The sequence below is a fragment of the Dendropsophus ebraccatus genome, chromosome 10 (genome assembly GCF_027789765.1).
Source record: "Dendropsophus ebraccatus isolate aDenEbr1 chromosome 10, aDenEbr1.pat, whole genome shotgun sequence".
Lineage (NCBI taxonomy): Eukaryota > Metazoa > Chordata > Amphibia > Anura > Hylidae > Dendropsophus > Dendropsophus ebraccatus.
The window spans coordinates 23394470-23414523 of record NC_091463.1 but is presented as its reverse complement, the minus strand read 5'-3'; the positions used below and the strand labels follow the sequence as shown (position 1 = coordinate 23414523).

The following is a 20054-nucleotide window of genomic DNA, read 5'->3' as shown; positions in this document are numbered from 1 at the left end:
TTTTTCAATTGTTGCCTGCAATTACACAGAATGATTATCGTTTAAATTCAAACTAGTTAACGATTTTTTGCACGATAATCGTCCCGTGTAATAGGGCCCTAAGACGGAAGCAGCCCCACACTGGGGGAGGGGCTCTGAGAAAAGCCTTGGTTAGTAGCAATTGTAGAGTTCTAAATTATATCACCTTATAAAAAAAATATCTGACGACCGGTATTTATTAATATACTTTATTGGTTTACATCCAAGTCAATACAATAACCTCTTATCTTCTTTGAGATATAATGGATTTTTTTTCCCTGCCACAATGAACATGATTCTTAGCTTTAATAGCAGTACAAATATAATTCACTACTAAAGGAGCTTCTGGTTCAGGTTGTTGGCACCTTCAGACATATATATACTTGTATACGTTAAAAACCACCTGGTCTACCATGTTGGGGAAAAAAAGTTTGCAGACGACATTTCACAAAGCCGTACAGAGTAGACGTGGGAGGTAATGGTTTTCTACTATATAACAAACATATGTTCATGACATTATGGAGGTAGGACAGGGGCATAATGGCCATTTATGATAAATAGATCATTCTGTGGGCTGACCTGTGTTTTTAAGAGTATAGTTCCATACAAAGCCAAAGTACTGGCCCAACCTATACTCATTCACCAGGCTACTTTTACTATGTGCAAAACAGGGCATAAGCAATTTGATACCACAAAGATGACCATACACATTAGATAGCAGTCGTCCCATCACTTGTTCAGCTGATGGCATACTCCCCGTTCCCCAATACACGTGCTCAATATAGGGAAATGGGAATAGGCTCACCTTCCCCAAGAACAAAAGAATCAGGCACTGAAATCCAACTGCCCAATCCAGAGATGGGAAACCCTAATACATGATAGAGGGTTAACCTGTCACACCAAGTTATCTCATATACATCTAATAGGCATAGCCACCTTTGGTCAAGGCCTTCTTTATAGGAATGAATATCCATCCTAACAGATATGAACACTCGCGTACTTTTTGCATTCCATGTTATAAACCTGACAATACTGAAGTTACTGTACGTAACAAGGACATGTCTAGTCTGTTGATGGGATATTCTGATTTTCAGAAGTGTGCAACCATAGCAGAGTATGAACGGAGCAAATCGTCTTGTAGGAGTGCATGGAATTTGGCGGAGGAAACAGATCGTCTGTCATATGTTGGGCAGCATATACCTTATACTGGAGTGGATGCTGACTTATAATGTATAGTAATCTTGCTAATACACCCAGGTCACTGGGACCCACTGGGAAGAGGCACATGCTGCATCAAGAGCCCCTAGTAGATCCTGAACGGTTTGCTCCACGTCATTGTTAACCAAGGTCAGGTCGAAGTATTGTGCATAACGAATCCGGAGAGCCTCCGAATCTGCCCGAAGCTTCTGGAGGGCATCAGACTGTAAAGATAAGAGTATAAAAGGAGGTTACTACAAACAACTGTGATTAAGATTTCTTTACTAAATTGGCACTGGACAAATGTTTTTTGCCAGGAGTACACAGATACATCCCCCTCTACTTCTCCAGCTAATAATGGCACCGCACATCACATTCTCCTCTCTTTGCAATGACATAGTTATAATAAATGCGCACTGAACAGGCTTGCTTTATGATAAGCTGCTGATGTACACAGGGAATTTCTAAATCACATGCAGGGAGGGAGAAGGTGTTACTGATGCACTAGATTTTTGCAAGGTGCTCTATGAGCAGACATGAAAGACACAGCAGGACAGCAAGGAAAGGATTACCCTAAATCAGGAGTGGGGAACCTTGGGCCTTGTTTAGCTTCGGCTGCCCAGGCATGATGGGAATCGTAGTTTTGCAACAGCTGGAGGGCCCAAGGTTCCTCATCCCTGCCCTAAATGATAAAACGGATAGCACTATGTTGGGGGGGGGGATGATTTAAAAATGCAAGAGATGGAAAACACTTAGGGGTCCCAGACTTTTGAGCTGTTTTTCTGGGATAAGGAGTCATTTTTTCTAAATGATGTGTGAAATGTGAAAGAACAGGTTGCAATGTAATGTAAGTCCGTACACAGACACTAGATGGCAGTATGATGCTTCTATGTTTGCTAGAACATATTGTCAACATTTAAATTTATAAGCATGGATTATGTGATGGTGTAATAATCATCTATGTTTGTAAGCAAGTACTATCTGAGGATACTAGTGACACTTTGTTGTTTGTACGGGTACGTTAGCAGGCTGTCTGGTTTGCACAACTCGGGCAGGAATCCGAGTAACATGACTATACTGCTGGCAGTCAGTAAACATATCATGTGCCAGACACAGGTTTATATTCCCCTGTTTGTTTAGTATCTCAGAGAACATTGTGAACCAAGCCGCTATTTATGAAAACTTCAAGATGTATAAAAACATAAATTTGGTTTTAAAGTGGAGAATTTAGAGTTGAGAAAACTTGAGTACATCCAGCTTGTCCGAACGTGAGCATGCGGCATTGGATTACTGGTGGCTGAAGTTGGATGCAGCCCTGGAAAACATGGATACAGTCTATGGATGTATCCATGTTTTTCAGGCAGCCTTAGGGCTGCATCCAACTTCTTCAGCCACCTGTAATGAAGTATGACTTAAGTTTGCTCATCTCTTGTTACAACATATGATTTACTAAAAGTAGGTTTCATACCAAGAGACGTTGGGTCAGAATTACTAGTAAGAGGTTAATGTATTGGTCTGTAACCAGATGAGCATCTTTTTATATGTTTCTAACACACTGTTATTTCCAAGACATCTATCCACAGATAAGCTTTACAGCCTTTCCTATGTAGTTTGGTTATTTCCATAGAATTTAATACACAGTCCAGCATTACATTTGTCCGATTCCTTAGTGAAATGGGATTAGGGTTATATTCTCTATACCACAACTCTCCCAAACTCCTCTTACAATAAGGTTTATTCCCACACTTCATAATCCACAGAGGTTACAGAGTGTGAAGCCTCAACCTGGGACGTGGACTCACAGCTCTCTCGGCGTCATGTATAAATATAATGCCAGGAGAGCTGTAAGTGTTTAAACCTTAACGGGAATGTACTGATACAGCTGCATCAATACGTTCCCACAAAGGTTTCAACACTTACAGCTCTCCTGGCATCATATTGATACATGAGGCCAGGAGAGCCGAGAGTACACGTCCAACATAGCAGTTTAACACTATGTAACTGCCATGGATTACGGAGCATGGGAATAAGCCCTTATTCTAATACTAAGATAATTTAAAGGGGTACAACTAAAAAAAAATCAAATCAACTGGTTTTAGAAAATTATACAGATTTGCAAATTACTTGTATTTAAAATTCTGAAGTGTTCCAGTACTTATTAGCTGCTGTATGTACTGCAGGAAGTGGTGTTTTATTTCCAGTATGACACACTGCTCTCTGCTGCCACCTCTGTCCGTGACAGGAACTGTCCAGAGAAGGAGAGGTTTTCTGTTTGCTACTGCTCTGTACAGTTCCTGTCACAGACAGAGATGGCAGCGGAGAGCAATGTTATACAAAACCAGAAAAGATATGCCAGAAAGCAACACAGCACACCACAAAGATTAGTATATCAATAAAAGTACAACTAGTCACACGTTCCCTCCGTCCAACCAGACTTCCTCAGGTGTAATGTATGCTGGTTGGGAACGTTATTTATACATAAATATGATGAAGAGATGTAAACAATATTTGTCTAGTAAAGAGCACTGTATTAGACTGGGGGGAAAAAAAACGACACTTTCTGTAGGGCATACAGCAGCTGATAAGTACTAAAAGGCTTGATATTTTTAAATACAAGTCATTTACAAACCTGTATAACTTTTTGGTACTAGCTGCTTTGAAGATTTATTTATTTTTTTTGCTGGAGTTCCCATTTAAGCAGCTTGTTTGCTTTGGAATAAAATAAGTCACTTGCCCCACAGTAGTAAAAAAAAAAAAAAGTTAGTCACCTGGTCAGTATCAGTAGGGGATATAAAGACTATGAATGGAGCCAGCTCTGCTGTACGGACCATCTTCAAAGTCTACAAGACATAACCAATGTGCGATTATTAACATATACATAACAGCAACAACACCAGCCAATAGCCAGATTTCTATTGTTATAATCTAAATTTTTTATTGAGCTTTTGTTATTAGCCAATACTATCCCCTACTATGTACACAATGGAAATATCAAGGCTTAGGCCTCATTTATGTGTCTGTAGTGCTGTCCGTGGCCACCACATACCTGTAACACCCATGGGTGTCTGAATCTGATTTTGCATGAATGAATAAGGCCTTACATTTAGCAGAGGAGTCTCCTTAAAGCATTAGGCTGGGTTCACACTGTATTTTAGGATTCTGCTATACGGCATCCTTTTATTTTATTTTTACTTTTCAAGTGTATAATCTTATACTTTATATGGGAACACAGCGGGAACCTGTTGCCAGTTAAACCTTCTGACACATTGCAGAGACAGCAAAGTGGAAAGAGTCCCACAGCATCCAAGAGATAAATTCTTCAAGCTTTATTGTAATATCCAAGTTATTAACAGCGACGTATCGACCATAAAGGTCTCTCTCAAGTTTGAAGAATTTCTCTCTTGGATGCTATTGGACTCTTTCAACTTTGATGTATTACTGCATCAGCTTCTGGGATAGCTGACCACCTAAGCCTGCATCCGTCTCTACTCCACCTGCCAATTTGGATCAGATTCCACTGAGCTTTGGACCTAGTTACTTTTGTTACATTGTACGGACATTTTAAATGTTTAAATCTATTGGGGTTTAAGTGCTGAGACGCCTTCTGAACATTCGATATAACCAGGTAAAGCACACAGTGGAGCATCTCACTCCCTGTCTCAGCCTGACTGCTAGCAGGAAACAGGCTCCATAGATTTATAATGGATCACATATCCTGTAATCTGTTGGACTCAGTTTGGTGCTCAGTTTGAAAGTGAAGCACCTTACTGCTCTTCACCTGGCCATAACAACTGATGGGGGGGGGGGGGTTCCCAATTTTTCTATCAAATCAACTGGTTTCAGAAAGTTATATAGATTTGTAATTTACTTCTATTTAAAAATCTCAAGTCTTCCAGTACTTATAAGCTGCCATATGTCCTGCAGGAGGTAGTATATTCCTTTCAGTCTGACAGTGCTCTCTGCTGCCACCTCTGTCCAAGACAGGAACTCTCCTGAGCAGGAGAGGTTTTCTATGGGGATTTGCTACTGCTCTGGACAGTTCCTGACATTGACAAGGGAGGCAGCAGAGAGCACTGTGTTAGACTGAAAAGAATACACCACTTCCTGCAGAGCATACAGCAGGTGATAAGTATGGGAAGACTTGAGATTTTTAAGTAGAAGTAATTTACAAATCTATATAACTTTCTGAAACCAATTGATTTGAACTAAAAATGGTTTTTTTTTCTGGAGTACCCCTTTAACTGTTCTGGGGTTCACTGTACCATAATAAATTATGATTCAGCAAGTCCCGTAGAGTTCAGTCTGTGATATACAGCCAGCTTATATCACAGAAATAAAGCTTAGATCTATCGGAGACTGGGTGTTCAGACCTCCAGCAATCATTTGTAATGTGATGCTCACCTGGGGCTCTATGTCCAGTACGGCCACCTTTCCTTCATTGTGGATGTCCTTTATAGTCTGGATTCTTGTCCCAAACATAAACCCACTAAAGCTACCAAACTCCAGGAACTGGTTTTCTGAGATCCCTTGGCTCATTTCTTCCACAGACACAAAATGATAAGCGGCGCCATTTTCTTCTCCACGTTTTGGGGGGCGAGATGTATCTTAAAGGGAGAAACACATACGGAAGTGTTACTAGGCTGTATACAGGCCAGTAATATATAGTCTTATCTAGTCTATGGTTTTCCTAGGCATTCTGTTCATTTGAACCAAATTTATAAAAGAACTAAAAAGTGGTGACACAGCCCCTCTGCTGCCACCAATGGCTGTGTCAGGTACTGCAAGGCTGCTCAGGCCCCAGTCGAAACACAGTTACATATTGCTATTGCAGCTGCATGACCCCGCACAGGCTCCTACACTGTGCTGTAGCTGCAGCGCTACGGACACAGACAGCTTCTCTAAGTGTAATGTTTATTCTAATAACATGCATCAGAATAGACATTTGGGGAGGTTCAGTAGCGTAACTGTGCAGGCACCTGCAATTCCTGACACAGCCACTAGGGGCAGCAGAGGTGCAGTGTTGTGCTGTAAATATGTTGAAAAAAATAAAATAAGCAATTAGGTGCGAGATGTCATACTTCACACATAAGACGGTGAATATAGGAGAGTGGATGAGATGCATTCATTCCCTTCAGATAAAAGCCAAAGAGACCTAATTCTAAGCCAAAATATCTTTTCAATGCTGATAAAACCGTAAGCCTTTAAACGCTATTTGCAGTGAGGATTAGGAGGAGACGGCAGCGGCAACCTTGAAACCAGGAGTCTTCAAGGCTTGCAGGGATATTACAAAGTGTATTGAGAAATCCAGATAAAGCTGCAGTGATAAGCAATTGCTTAAAAACTAATGTTCCCGATGGAGGAGGAACAGATAAGAGTGAGCTACCACCTAAAGTAACGGAGTGGAATGGAATATAATGGGTGAGAACAGCCCGGCCTGCAGAATCCTATGGATGACAATGAGCTCCTGTCTCCGCTGCAGCCCAGGCCTCCTATACAGTGCCTCATGGAGTTGGTGGACACAGATGATCGGCTGGTTCTGTAGTCCCCTAATGGTTTACATAAGTTTGTACTAGTACCCCTCATAGTAGCCGTGCCATAAGTTCCCTGGAAAGTAACACTAATCTTTTAGAGGTCATTACAGAACTCATGCATCATACGATCATCTCCCTGAGTAATGATTTTTTTTTTAACCCTTTGCTTGCTTGTTGGCCCCATCACACAGGCCAATGTAAAGCCAATCACCACCCCGGGTAACAGGGCCCGGAGGAGTCCGTCCTTTAGCTGGGGGGAAGTGACTGCTGTGGTGAAGGCAATTTGCAAGATCAGATACAGGGTTATTGTCTGTGGCTGCGGTTACAATAACACAGGGGTACGCTGCCCCAACCCTATTTCCTGCCATCACCAGTTTCCTGAACTTCTCTTCCTGCTGTGATCCTCTGATCTCTCTGCTGTCATTTCTCATCAGCCGCTGAGCAGGCAATCCCTGTCCACACGGCACATTACTGAGATCTGCAGCGGGGACCAAACATTCAGGAAACCGGGAGCAGAAGGAAATCAGGCTGGATAACTATACCTCCTCTTTTCACCTCACTCCTTTAAAATCGGACCTGTCAGCAGAGAAACATGGTTGGTAAATAAGCACATGGCTACACTGGACGACTAGTCATTAGAATTCTGGGCATAATGTTATTATCTCCAAAGTTCTTTCCAGTAGTGAGATAGAAGACTTTTTGTTAATATGCAAATAAGGCTCAAAAGCCCAGGGGGCGTTCCCTAGCACAGTAAGAGACCAGGTAAGACCAGCCAATGTCCTCTTACTTACCACCTTGTGTATGTGCTTGCATCCACTTACCCCATGGACTGACAGTGACTAGATAAAGAGGACATAGGCTGCACTTACCTGGGCTCGTGCTGCGTTGGAGAACACCCCTTGGGCTGTTCAGCCTCATTTACATATTAACAAAAAGACTTATTTCTCATTGCTAGAATGGACTATAAAGATACAAAATGTGGGCCCGGAGTCCTGATGACCAGCTCCATCCAGGCATGGGTTGCTTCCACACCTTTTCCTGCTGTCAGGTTGCTTTAAATCTATTCCCACACTCAGTCATTAGTAAATCCTGAGACAGCATCTTATGTAACTTTATGGCTCATCAGTAAAGTAACACTTTGACCTTTGTAACGTAATTGGTCTTCCTCTAAGCTGTGGCAGCGTGTTCTCTGCTGGGTCTGCAGAAAGAGTAACCCATCACACTGGTTTATACTGGGACCTGTTATAGATTTGTATAAGGAGATTATACCCTTTCCGCTTTCTATTCCTATTCTATAGGATATATTCAAATAGTCTTGACAACCTATCACAATAACTTATTAATGCAGCTGCCTTTCTCTGAATGCTGTAGAACTCTGTTTATTTTATGGACAAGAGCCCAAAACCAGTGTGTTATCACAGGGTGAACTTTTGCACTTTTCTCTAGAAGCCAAGCCCTTCCTAATACGTGTACTAAGCCAGTACCTTGTTGGCTTCTGATACAGCTATAAATTTAGAGTATTATTACAACTCCCCCTCAGTAGTAGACTTTGACATATATATAGCAGGTTCATTGTTCGCATCAATAGCTATACCCTTACTCTTATTAACACAACCTCAATTTGCTATTTTACTGCCTTCTGGCCAGTGTACACAGGTCATCCTCTAGGCATATGTACATTATAGACCTTTATGCCTACAGAAGAAGTGCTATGAAGTCAAAGATCTGCATCATTCATACAGTGAGTAAAGTAGTCTTTCAGGCAGAGAGCTTTAGGGTCCTTTTACACGACCAGATAAGAGGCCATGTATGGCTGCAAATGAGCACCAATCAGCGCCCGCTTGCAGTGCCTTTATAAGTCAAGTCCGTGTGGCCATTTAAATGCATTGTTATCGACCCCTGTTTAGACAGGGAGATGAGCGGCCAATGATCAATGATTTTACTGGATGCAGAAAAGATTCCATCAGCCAACAAGCGAGCATTTGCTAGACTGTCAGCTGATCACTGGACCTTTTAACCAAGCTGACCAGGTGAATGAGCGTTCCTTTTACACTAAGTATAATTCCATTTACACTACAGATAGAGGTCGGATATAATGAGAAGAAAAGGAATAGCAAACTTAGCCAGCATTTCCATCAAAACAACAGCATCTTGACAGAACCTGTTGGCCCCTATTATAAGTCAATGGGGTCCATTCTGAAATCTGAATTCTAAACCACTATATATGTAATGGTATCTGGCACTCACGTGGTACGGGGTAGCTGAACCTGTCAGGATATTTGGTAAGCAGGACATTTTTTATGTGGCTACGCCCAACTCCGCTGACTCCTGTGAAAGACAGGCAAAAGTTACACAAAGAGAAATTTCACAGATTAGTAACTGGCCCTGGGCCAGAGCAATGTGATGAAACATCAACCACAAATCATAGCTGTTCCTGCACGGCAGATGGGGAGGGAGACATGCCCTGGCTAAGATTGTCAGGTTAAAGCGGGTTACTGAAACTGCAGTGACATGAGGCATAAAGGGGGATGGGGGTTATTATATATAGTTTACTAAGCAATCATTGGCACTGCTCTGTGTCTGTGTAAGCAAGATGGCCCCATACATTATGAGTCCACCTCAATCATGTGTCAAAAAACCGGGAAAGAGTGCAGACCTCTCCCGGATCATTGCCTTTGGTTGTGGTCTGAACACTAAGGCCTCAAACAATCAAATATAATACAAGTTACTTGTTTCCCATGCTAGTGCCCATTTTAATGATTGATGTACTTTTCCACAATATGATTCCTACTAACCAATAAGCACAAGGGTTCTCCTTTTAAAAGCAGGAAGGGACACCACTTCTTCATAAGACACCACATCCAGCTGATCAAAAACTGTAAAGAGAAGGAATTTCAATATGAACATTAAATAAAAATACTGATAATGACCGATGATGACATCACACTACAGTGTATACTCACTAGAGCTATGTTTTGCCAAGTACTTATCCTTGCACTTTTTCTTTTTGCTGAAGGGACTACAGCTCTGAGGTATTTGGTTGCTTGTGTTTGTGCTTGCTACACGCCTAGAAGAATCCAGAGAGAAAACAGGATTTCATGGAAATTCTCCACACCAGGCACCATGAGGAAATCTGATTGTAGGGAAAGCAGCTCTTCTAGGATGTGGGTCAGTAAAGAGCATTGTAGAGAATTATAGAAGCTCGGCTAAGCTGCTACCAGTGTGTGTTTGGAACAACCAACAACTGTTAATGCAGCAGTGAGATAGATTATTGGAGGCAAGAGAATAAAGCAATTAATAATATTATTATTATTATTATTATTATTAATACAAACTTTTGATCGTTCAGGATCTGGGTTTTCAGACACTTATCAATCACTATAGAGGAGAAGCATGTTGCTTAGAACTTCAATCCCTAGTCAAATACTTCTCTGAGCTCTACCTATTGACTGGTGGGAACCTGACCCCCCAGACCCTGACCAATCAAAGCTTTGATGGGTCTCTAGGAAGATTTCTTAAAGTGATGGTGCCTATTTAAAAATGCATGCCTTACCACTCCTGCAGTTCTGGAGAAGGTATAAGTCCGGCTTTCTCGTCCCCTTGTTTCTTTCCCTGCCACCAGTTGGAGTCATCCTTGTTTATGATCTGTAGAATATCTCCAGTACGAAAGCGGAGACCTGCCTCTCGACAGGGGATTAGGGGGTCAGCAAGAGGGTCATAATCGAAGAGCGCTCGCACATACATCTACAGAAAAAAATAATCAGCAACCCCATAGATAAAATTACACACACAAAAATGCCCAGGCTCTAGTGACATATCACTTTTCACCACCAATCTTTGGAGTGTACACTCAATGTATTTTAATGGACGACATGTATTTCTACACTTTCCCTAAAGACACAAGATACTTTAAATGAAAACATTAAAAGGAACTGGTCATCACTTGAACCCAGAGTCATTGGGTCATGAGTGGCTTCTGCCTTCTTCAGCAACCTCTATTGACAGATCTATCCCTACATCCAAACAGGGCGCGATCTGTCAATCAAGGTCAGCTGGGTGCGATGATGCCACTGGGGACCACCCTGATTACTAACGCTTCAGACAGCATAAAAGTCATGGCAGATTCTCTTTAAATCATACTGCTTGGGAACAATTCACAAGTGCGGTATAGACCCTTTCGCTCCGAGCAGAACTTCATACACCGAGGTATTCCTCACACCAAGCTTGTGCGCGTTCACATCATTTACCAATAATAATATGAACCAAACAAGCTGCAAATTAGACTTACCTGAAGTGGGGGCTTGCGGTTGCTTTGCGTTGGTGACACCTTTAGGGTGACAGTTCCTTTGCTTTCTTTCTATAGAAGTGAACAGGGAATCTCAAGTCAACAGGAGAAAAGGTCTGTCATGGTTTCTCATATAGCAATCTACTAAATCAACATTGTACCTAAATACAGATGTGAACACATTCTATGGACAGAGCGGAAACATCACATGGGTGAGGATGAGATATGGCACAGGTCCTTACCAAAACGCTCTGAAGATGGTCCACACTTTGGTTCTGGACGCTTTTTCCATCAATTTCAAGGATTTCATCGCCAACATGAAGAGAACCTTAAAAGGAAAAAAAACGCAAATATAACATGTAGTGTATGCAAAAAAAGGGGTCCGTGGAGCCTCAGTTACAAGTCTCAAAACACGGGAATAGCCAGATATCCCTCTCTCCAGAGAAGGAAGCCCATTGCCAAGGGGTGCCTCCTAGTGGGGAGAGCACCAAACCACCCTGATACGTAGTCCCTCAGGTCCTCACTCTGTTACGAGCTTTGGGACCTAAATAGGGAAACAACAGGGTGGCCCCTGTAAGTCAAAGTCTAACTCTGTGGCGAGTATAACGACATAAGACAAGGGTTACCAAGGCTAGGCATCAATCCACAGACTGCAGTTTCGGGGTATTTGCCCCTCATCAGTGTGGAGCAGGAATCTGGCTACTGGGGCAATGATAAATAGACCAACAAAACACAACAATCACTGAACTCAGGGAGAACAGTGAAAAATAACATGTAGTGTAACATGACAATTATGTCTATTGCTCTTAATGCAGGGGTAGGGGACCTTGGCTCTCCAGCTGTTGCAAAACTACAACTCCCATCATGCCTGGACAGCCAAAGCTAAAGCTTTGTCTGTCCAGGCATGATGGGAGTTGTAGTTTTGCAACAGCTGGAGAGCCAAGGTCCCCTACCCCTGCTCTAATGTATTTGAAATGAAAGAAAAAACTGCAAATGGTCTTCATTAGAACTTCCCTATCATTCTGTGTCTGCAGCTGCTGTATTATCTATAGGAATCCATAGTAACAGACAAACAAGGGTTGTGAAATCTGATCCTGGCGTCATACGCCCTGCTAACCCAACTTCTTGGTAATCTATCAAATACAGTAAGTTACCAAGATGAGGACAGAACAGAGTTCTTTGTTATCAGTTACATGGAGGTACATAGTTTATACACGATAGTTCCAATGGACACTTACATAATTATATTGGTCTCTGCTTAGCAGAGTTAATTAACCACACCTTACTCTGTCCAGAAATATACCATATGATAGCCTTTCTATCAAACAAGTACACAATACAAGGCTATGCGTTTAAGAATTACATAATCTTTATTAACATGATTAAAAATCTCTTAACATATTATGGTGCAAAAAGGATCCAGTAAAGACAGACAGAAACCACAATATTAAAGTCATATAATCACATAAACAAGTATAAGTAAGCGTCTTTAGAAAATAAATATCAGCACATGTAGTGTATCCACATGACCTCAGGGCTGCTAAACACAGACAAGCGTAACCTGAAAAGTGTTTACCAAGAATATAAGTATCGCTTACCCATAGTGGAGTCTGGCGTCTGTAACCCCCACACAGAATAGTACAATATTTGCAGTGGTGAGTATTAAAATGCATACTTCGGTAAAAAAAAAATCAACTGGTACCAGAAAGTTATATAGCTTTGCAAATTACTTTTAAGAATTTCAAGTCTTCCAGTACTTATCAGCTGCTGTGTGTCCTGCAGGACGTGGTGTATTCTTTCCAGTCTGACACAGAGCTCTCTGCTGCCACCTCTGTCTGTGACAGGAACTGTCCAGAGCAGGAGGGGTTTTCTATGAGGATTTGCTGCTGCTCTGGACAGTTCCTGTCATGGACAGAGGTGGCAGCAGAGAGCACCATGTCAGACAGGAAAGAATACACCACTTCCTGCAGGACATACAGCAGCTTATAAGTCCTGGAAGACTGAAAATTTTGAAATAGAAGTCATTTACAAAGCTGTACAACTTTCTGACGTCAGGTGATTTGAAAGAAAAACATTTTTGCTGAAGTAGCTCTAAAGTATTATGCACCTATCTCAGTATACGTCACCAGTGTTGGGTTCGACATGGGATCGCACAGATTAGCAGGTGCACAGTTGTGAGCACTATGGTCCTTTAGGGTACAAACACACACCGTATACGCAGCAGATTTGGTGGTGAAGATTTGATGCTGTGTTCAGTTATTTAGATCTAATCTGCTGCGTATCGCTGCAGTAAATACGCTGCGTATACGGTGTGTGTGTTTGTACCCTAAAATGCAGTATTTAACATAACAATGTGAACTGCATCTGGTATTGCAGCTAATAAGAATTCCCTTACCTATATTGTAGAAAAAAAGGGCAGCGACTATAACATGAATTACCTTGCCGATGGATAAGTCCGCCATGTAAAATCCGAGCAACTACACACTTCTGTTGTGGATTCAGCTTTAGGGTGATGCCCTGTAACAGACAGAGGTGAAAAACACGTGAATATATCTACAATGGAATAAAGGGGATATCAAGGCTTAGAAAAACATCATGTCTGCGTTCTTCCGGAAGCATCATGACTCTTGTCCTCAGTTTGGTTGTGGGTTTGTAGCTCAGTTTAATTGAAATGAATGAAGTTGAACTGTAATACCACACACGACCTAAGGACAGGGATGGCGCTGTTTGGTTTTTTTTTTACAAGAAAGTAGCAGTCCTGTTTCTAATCCTATAAGGCCTTTGAAGGTAACCCCAACGCCATGTGCTGCCCTGCCCTTTCAGCAGCTGCAATGGGAAATGAAGTTCAGGCGGTTGACTTCTTGGCACCAATTCAGAGTTACAAAGGGCAGAGAGAACAGCAATTACACTGATAAAGAGCAGAGGATATCCCAGGCATGAGCAAAGATCAAGAAATCTATTGTGTGTAAGGGGACATAACTAACATATGTACGTGAATGGCTCAACCAAAGAGCATTAGATTAAGTACGTACTACCGCCTCAGAAGATAAGGGGGCGCTCTGTTCATTTGGAGAAAGTCCAGACAGCACTAGAGAAGTGACAGCTACACTGGGTTAGAACATTGTATTGTTATTGCCTGCGGTGAGTGAGCACAGGCATTGCTGAGTCCATCTCACCCCATTCAACTTTTCAGTTGGACTAAGTACTGGGAGAGCCCAATACAGACCATTTTCTGCTACATGAAACAAGAGAACGCGGCATCAGTATAAAAGCTGATCAGCCGTGTTGTATTTTTTTTCAACCAAAGGACGGATCAATGGAGCCCGGACTGGGTCACGGATCAGGGCAGAGATCAATTAGAGACCTGTCACTTTATCTTATGTCTTTGTTGTCCAAGACGACGACCTTCACAGATCGACCGTGAAGGACAAGTTAGTGAGAGAACAATGGTACGAAATCTGTAATGTATGACCGGGATCTATAAAACCTTCACATAAAGGAGAAGGTGACAGATGATGATGATGAGAGGACTAGGATTACCCCAGCCTGGGGGTCCTATACCCCCTACCTATCTATACCTGGTAACATCTATCTGACAGGTCAAACAATCTGCTATTAGTACAGCTTCTTAAAGGGGTTTTTGACTCAAACATAACTTATTATATGTTGCCACCCATAGTTAGACTAATAATCGATTCCATACTTGTTGTTATCTATTCAGTCTCCTTCCCCCAGTTCTGAGCTGCTGTTTTCTGCTGAAAACACAGAAATCTGTGTGTGAGCTTTTCTCTCTGCCTCCCCCCCCCCCTTCTGATAGAGCTGATGTAAACAAGTCCCTGGCCAGCTTTATCTGCAACATTGTAGCTTCTTTGTAATGTTCAGAGGATTAATCTGAGGTCAAGTTGCTGATGAACTCACTGCGATTAATCTCTTTAACATTACAAAGAAGCTACAAAGTTGCAGTTGACATCACTTATCTCAGAAGGGAGGGGGCTGAAAAAAACGCTCACACAGATTTTTGTGTTTTTATCAGAAAGTAGAAGCTCAGAACTGGGGGAAGGAGACTGGATAGATAATAACAAGGAATTGTTAGTCTTACCATGTCAAAAGTTATGTTTGAGTGGAATACCCCTTTTAACATTACTAAGACATTTAGTCAAATGAAAGGCTACCCTGAACAAGAGGAATCATAGGTGAATTCTGCTAAAAAAAAAAACAAAAACAGAAGGAGCTCGCAAGGTGATGGGAGGACTTCTATTTACAGAGATCCTCTTTATGAGAATTTTAGTAAATATTTGTATGAAACAACAATCCTTGATTATCTTTTCTTATAGCTTTGTGCTGTGACGTTCCTCTGTTAGTCTTATTGGAAATGTATGAGGGTTATAGTGGCTTAGAAAAACATGGCTGCTTTCTTCCATAAACAGCGCCCCTCTTGTCCTCAGTTTGGGTGTGGGTTTTGCAGCTCATATCCACAGAAGTGAATGGAGCTGAACTGTAATATACTGCACACAACCTGAACACAGGGGAGGCGCTGTTTGTGCAAGAAGGTAGCTGTGTTCTTTGTAACACCTTGAAATTGTTAACTGGAGACCATCCAATCAGATAGTGTCAGAGTATGTAAGTTACACCCAGTTGTCAATTTAGTCATACAAGGAAAGATGGAGAATACAAGTATTTACTACAGGGATGGAGAACCTCTGGTCCTCCAGCTGTTGCAAAGCTACAATTCCCATCATGTCTGGACAGCCAAAGCTTTTAGCTTTGGCTGTCCAGGCATGATGGAAATTGTAGTTTTGCAACAGCTGGAGAGCCGCTGGTTCCCTATTCCCGATCTACTAGAAGAGACAGGGCAGGGGATCCTCTTTGACCCTACTTCTTGTATATCCCTGCCCCTACTCTGATCACAGAATGGTGCCACATCAATGTTTCCCCATAGTTATAAAATCACAGATGCAACAATCCCAAACCCTCTTAGGGCCCTATTCCACCGGACGATTATCGTTCGCATAATCATTAACAATCTCAAACGACCGCTATTGCGAAAGACCTGAAAACGTTCACTCATTTCCATGGAACGATAATCGTTAATTATGATCGTATTTGCAATTGTTTTTTCTTCGCTATTTCTTCTCTATTGCGTTCGTATCTACTGTGAACGACCGAACGACGTCTTATTCAATGCGAACGATTTGCGAACGAGCAACGATAAAAATAGGTCCAGGTCTTATAAAGCGATCAACGATTTCTCGTTCGGTCGTTAATCGTTAACTGCATTTCAACCGAACGATTATCGTTTAGTTTGTAATCGTCCGGAGGAATAGGGCCTTACAGTGTCAGTATGCATGAGATTCTCTTCCCTATAGAGAATCCCTGACACTGCTGAAACGCCCTATGACCTTATTCATCAGCAAGATGACATGTTACTTCTCGTTTTCCAGTTTTCCTTCCCATTTCTCAGTGTGCCCGCTCACCATGGGCTCCTCCGTCTGCCTCTCAAACTGCACCAGACGAACCTTCTTCTTCTCCTCGGGACATCCTGCCGATCCATTGCTGCAGAACTCTTCTGACAGAGCATTGGGCGGGGAGGAAAACCCCTACAGGATACAGAAATGGGAAAGAAATCATCAATTCCAGTATTTTATACAATCATATAGATAGAGGATAACATGCTGAGGTGGGAAAAACCCTTTACGGTGGCACTGTTGCATGTTCTGGCCCCCATGGGGTCAGTAACCATGACTGAGCATAGAGACCTGGCTGTAGTATGATCACATGACACATCGTGTCCTTGGATGGCCGTCAGGCGGCTGCTTGCTTAGCTATCGACTTCCCCCACCCAAAGGAGAACCAGCTGAAGCCAGACATCTCTAGCTGCTGCTTATCTCCTACAACTATGGCCTCCAACCTGTGGTAAAACTACAACTCCCAGCATGTCCAGACAGCTGCTGGCAGTCTGAGCATGCTGGGAGTTGTAGTTTTGCCACAGTTGGACACCCTACGGTTGGGGAACACTAGAAGACTGGAGAATCCAACATGCTTCAAGGGGTTATCCAAGATTAGAAAAGTCACAGCTACTTTTTTGCAAAAACAGTGCCACCTCTGACCTTAGATTGTATTACAATATACCTCCATTAACTTCAATAGCTGCAATACCGCATCCATTCTGAGGATGGGAGAGGTGCTGCTTCGGGAAGAAAGCAGCCATGTTTTTCAAAGGCTTGATAAACCCTTTAAGGTTGGATACCATTTGCCTAGCTATCTATCCTGATCTTACCATACACGTTGTAAATAGCCACAGGAGGGGTGAGCCGCTGCCAGACAGCTCCGACTGTGGCTTATCTCCCCAAGCACAAAAGGGTCAGATAGCTGAAATTTAACATGCTTGACCCTTATTTGTCAGGGAGAGTCAGGCTGCCATACATATTATACAGTCAGTGGGTTTGGATGACTTTGACTAAAATGTATGGAGGGCCTTAAGGGTGGGTGTAAATAAAACCCCAAAAAATGTTCAGCAAAGCATAAAACCCCCAGTATATACAGTATTTCTGATACCCTTAGGGGGTATTCCCATCTAGGACCCCCAAGAACAAAGGAAAATGTTCCCATAACCAAAGGAGCTGAGAGAGCTCGGCCAGCATTCATTCTCTATGGATCCTCCAAGCATTTCACAGCTCAGACAATAGGGAGCTGGTTACAGAGACACAGATCTATCCAGTCTGCAGTATCCCCATGGTATCCTTCCCATCCATAGGATATCCAATAATCGGTGTTGATCGGTAGTGGTCCGACCACTGGGACCCAGAGAATGGAGTTAACATTTCCCCTGTGCTCCATTCATTCTCTATGGGGCCACTAAGCATCACTGAACAATGAACTCACCCCATACAGCAGGGATGGGGAACCTGCAAAACTACAACTCCCATCATACCCAGACAGCCAAAACTAAAGCTTCAGCAGCCCAGGCATGATGGGTATTGTAGTTTTACAGATTCTCCATCCCTGCTATAGAGAATGAATGGAGTGCTGCGTGTAGTCCCTAAATCCAGGACCACAATTCCCCATTATAGTATAATTATTGGGGGTCCCAGCAATCACCTTACTACCCCCTATCCTGTGCATTAGGGATACTGTCTACAGATTTGACACACCCTTTAATACTCCTGTGAATTTTCTGCCCATCTATATCCTAAATCTTGGATCCTTATGTGAAGAAGGGTTAGTTCCCTGCGGCTGGTGTCCTCTATGGGCGGTTATAGCCCCATCGCCTGCCGCTCACCACAATGTGACCCATGGGCAACTTTATATCACTTGTAATAATAAAAATCTTCAATTGATCCGTCTCCTTCCTCCTCTGACCGACATGCAGGGGTTAATCCCCCCAGAAGACATTGCTGATGACGTTGTTTGCTCTTCAAACCTTGTGAACCCAGAGATAAGGTCGGGCAAAGCTCATCTTCAGAGTATCGCCCCAATGATCTGCAGAGTATCACCCCAATGATCTACAGAGTATCACCCCAATGATCTGCAGTGTCCCCCCACCCCACTGATCTGCACAGTATTTTCCCATTGATCTCCAGAGTACCCCCCCATGATCTGCAGAGTATCCCCCCCATGATCAGCAGAGTACCCCCCTAATGATCAGCAGAGTATCACCTCCCCAATGATCAGCAGAGTATCACCCCCATGATTTGCAGAGTATCACCTCCCATTGATCTGCAGAGTATCCCCCCATTTATATGCAGTGCATCCCCCCCCCCATCATCAGCAGAGTACCCCCCCTCATGATCAGCAGAGTATCACCTCCCCAATGATCAGCAGAGTATCACCCCCCCCCCCAATGATCTGCAGAGCACACACCCCCATGATCTGCAGAGCACACACCCCCATGATTTGCAGAGTATCACCTCCCAATGATCAGCAGAGTACCCCCCCCCCCAATGATGAGCAGAGTATCCCCCCCATTGATCTGCAGAGCATCTCCCCCCCCCCCCCCATGATCTGCAGAGTATCCCCGCACTGATCTGCAGAGTATCACCCCCCATGATCTGCAGAGTATCCCCGCACTGATCTGCAGAGCGTCCCCCCCATGATCTGCAGAGTATCACCTCCCACTGATCAGCAGCGCACCCTTGTCCCCTCACCTGGGTGGCCGTCCGGTTCTGCAGCAGGGTCTCCAGGTAGAGATCGGACAGCGCGGACCTCATGCCGGGCCCGATCTCCGCTCTCTCGCACTTCATCGTCATCCCGCTCCCCTTTGTCTCCGCGCTGCCCTCTCCCCTACTTATCTCCGCACAACAGGCTGACTCAGGAGAGCAGGGGCAATAGCAATAATAACGCTGCAGGAGCCGCACAATGCGGGGCTCAGGGGGGCCGCACGATGCGTTACCGCTATAACCCGCCCGGACCGGCCCGTCTCCGTACACACGGCTAGCTATGCCCACATATGGCACTGCGCTACCGCAAGCGGGGGCCTCCCCGGGCTCTATACTTGTATCATCCCGGCATTCGGGTTCTAGGAAAATAACGGCGCTCCCTCCGCCGCCGAGAATGGTATTACCTAGGTCACATGACCGTGCTAGGACACAGTCATGTGATCAGAACCTTCTGTAGAAAGAATGAGCGATGAGTGGAGGCGTGGTCACGTGACGCGGGGGAGGGGCTTAGCCATTGACGGCAGCAGCAGCAGCCGGCTCCTGTGATAAACAAGTGTCAGTGAGGCCGCGGTCACTCCCCCCAGTGTATGTGCGCCATCATATCCAGTGACAGTACAGGATATATCTGGTCACGTGTCACTGAGGTGCGGCAGCAGATGGCCTCAGGGTATGTTCACACACTGCGGATCCGCTGCACATTTTAAATCCATTGATTTGTCTCAATGAATGACCTACAAAATGGGAACATACCCTTAAAGGGGTACTCCACTGTTATCCCATGTGCACAGGACAGTATAACAAGCTGATGGGTGAGGTCAGACTGCTGGGGCGGCCACCAATCCTGAGATAGGGGCACAACCGACCCCA

At 43.5% G+C, this 20054-nt stretch overlaps 1 protein-coding gene across 1 annotated transcript; it reads right to left on the bottom strand.

Annotated features, from left to right (window-relative positions):
- Positions 1 to 211: 211 nt before the first annotated feature.
- On the bottom strand, positions 212 to 19568 carry MPP1 (MAGUK p55 scaffold protein 1). The gene is made up of 12 exons (XM_069943728.1): positions 19176 to 19568; positions 16506 to 16628; positions 13470 to 13548; positions 11274 to 11359; positions 11035 to 11103; positions 10300 to 10490; positions 9710 to 9813; positions 9542 to 9622; positions 8994 to 9074; positions 5617 to 5819; positions 3984 to 4055; positions 212 to 1439 (listed from the first exon to the last, which is right to left on the bottom strand). Exons 1-12 carry the CDS (start codon positions 19275 to 19277, stop codon positions 1263 to 1265), a joined length of 1368 nt encoding a protein of 455 aa, XP_069799829.1. The 5' UTR covers positions 19278 to 19568; the 3' UTR covers positions 212 to 1262.
- Positions 19569 to 20054: the final 486 nt, after the last annotated feature.

What these genes read in the sequence shown, in the direction of transcription:
- MPP1 (XM_069943728.1), bottom strand. Translation starts at nt 19,277, where the DNA reads ATGACGATGAAGTGCGAGAGAGCGGAGATCGGGCCCGGCATGAGGTCC. An exon ending in AGAACCGGACGGCCACCCAG is followed by an intron (nt 16,629 to 19,175) that starts GTGAGGGGACAA and finishes TGTATCCTGTAG; the next exon opens with GGGTTTTCCTCCCCGCCCAA. An exon ending in TCTCCAGAACTGCAGGAGTG is followed by an intron (nt 9,814 to 10,299) that starts GTAAGGCATGCA and finishes GGATTCTTCTAG; the next exon opens with GCGTGTAGCAAGCACAAACA.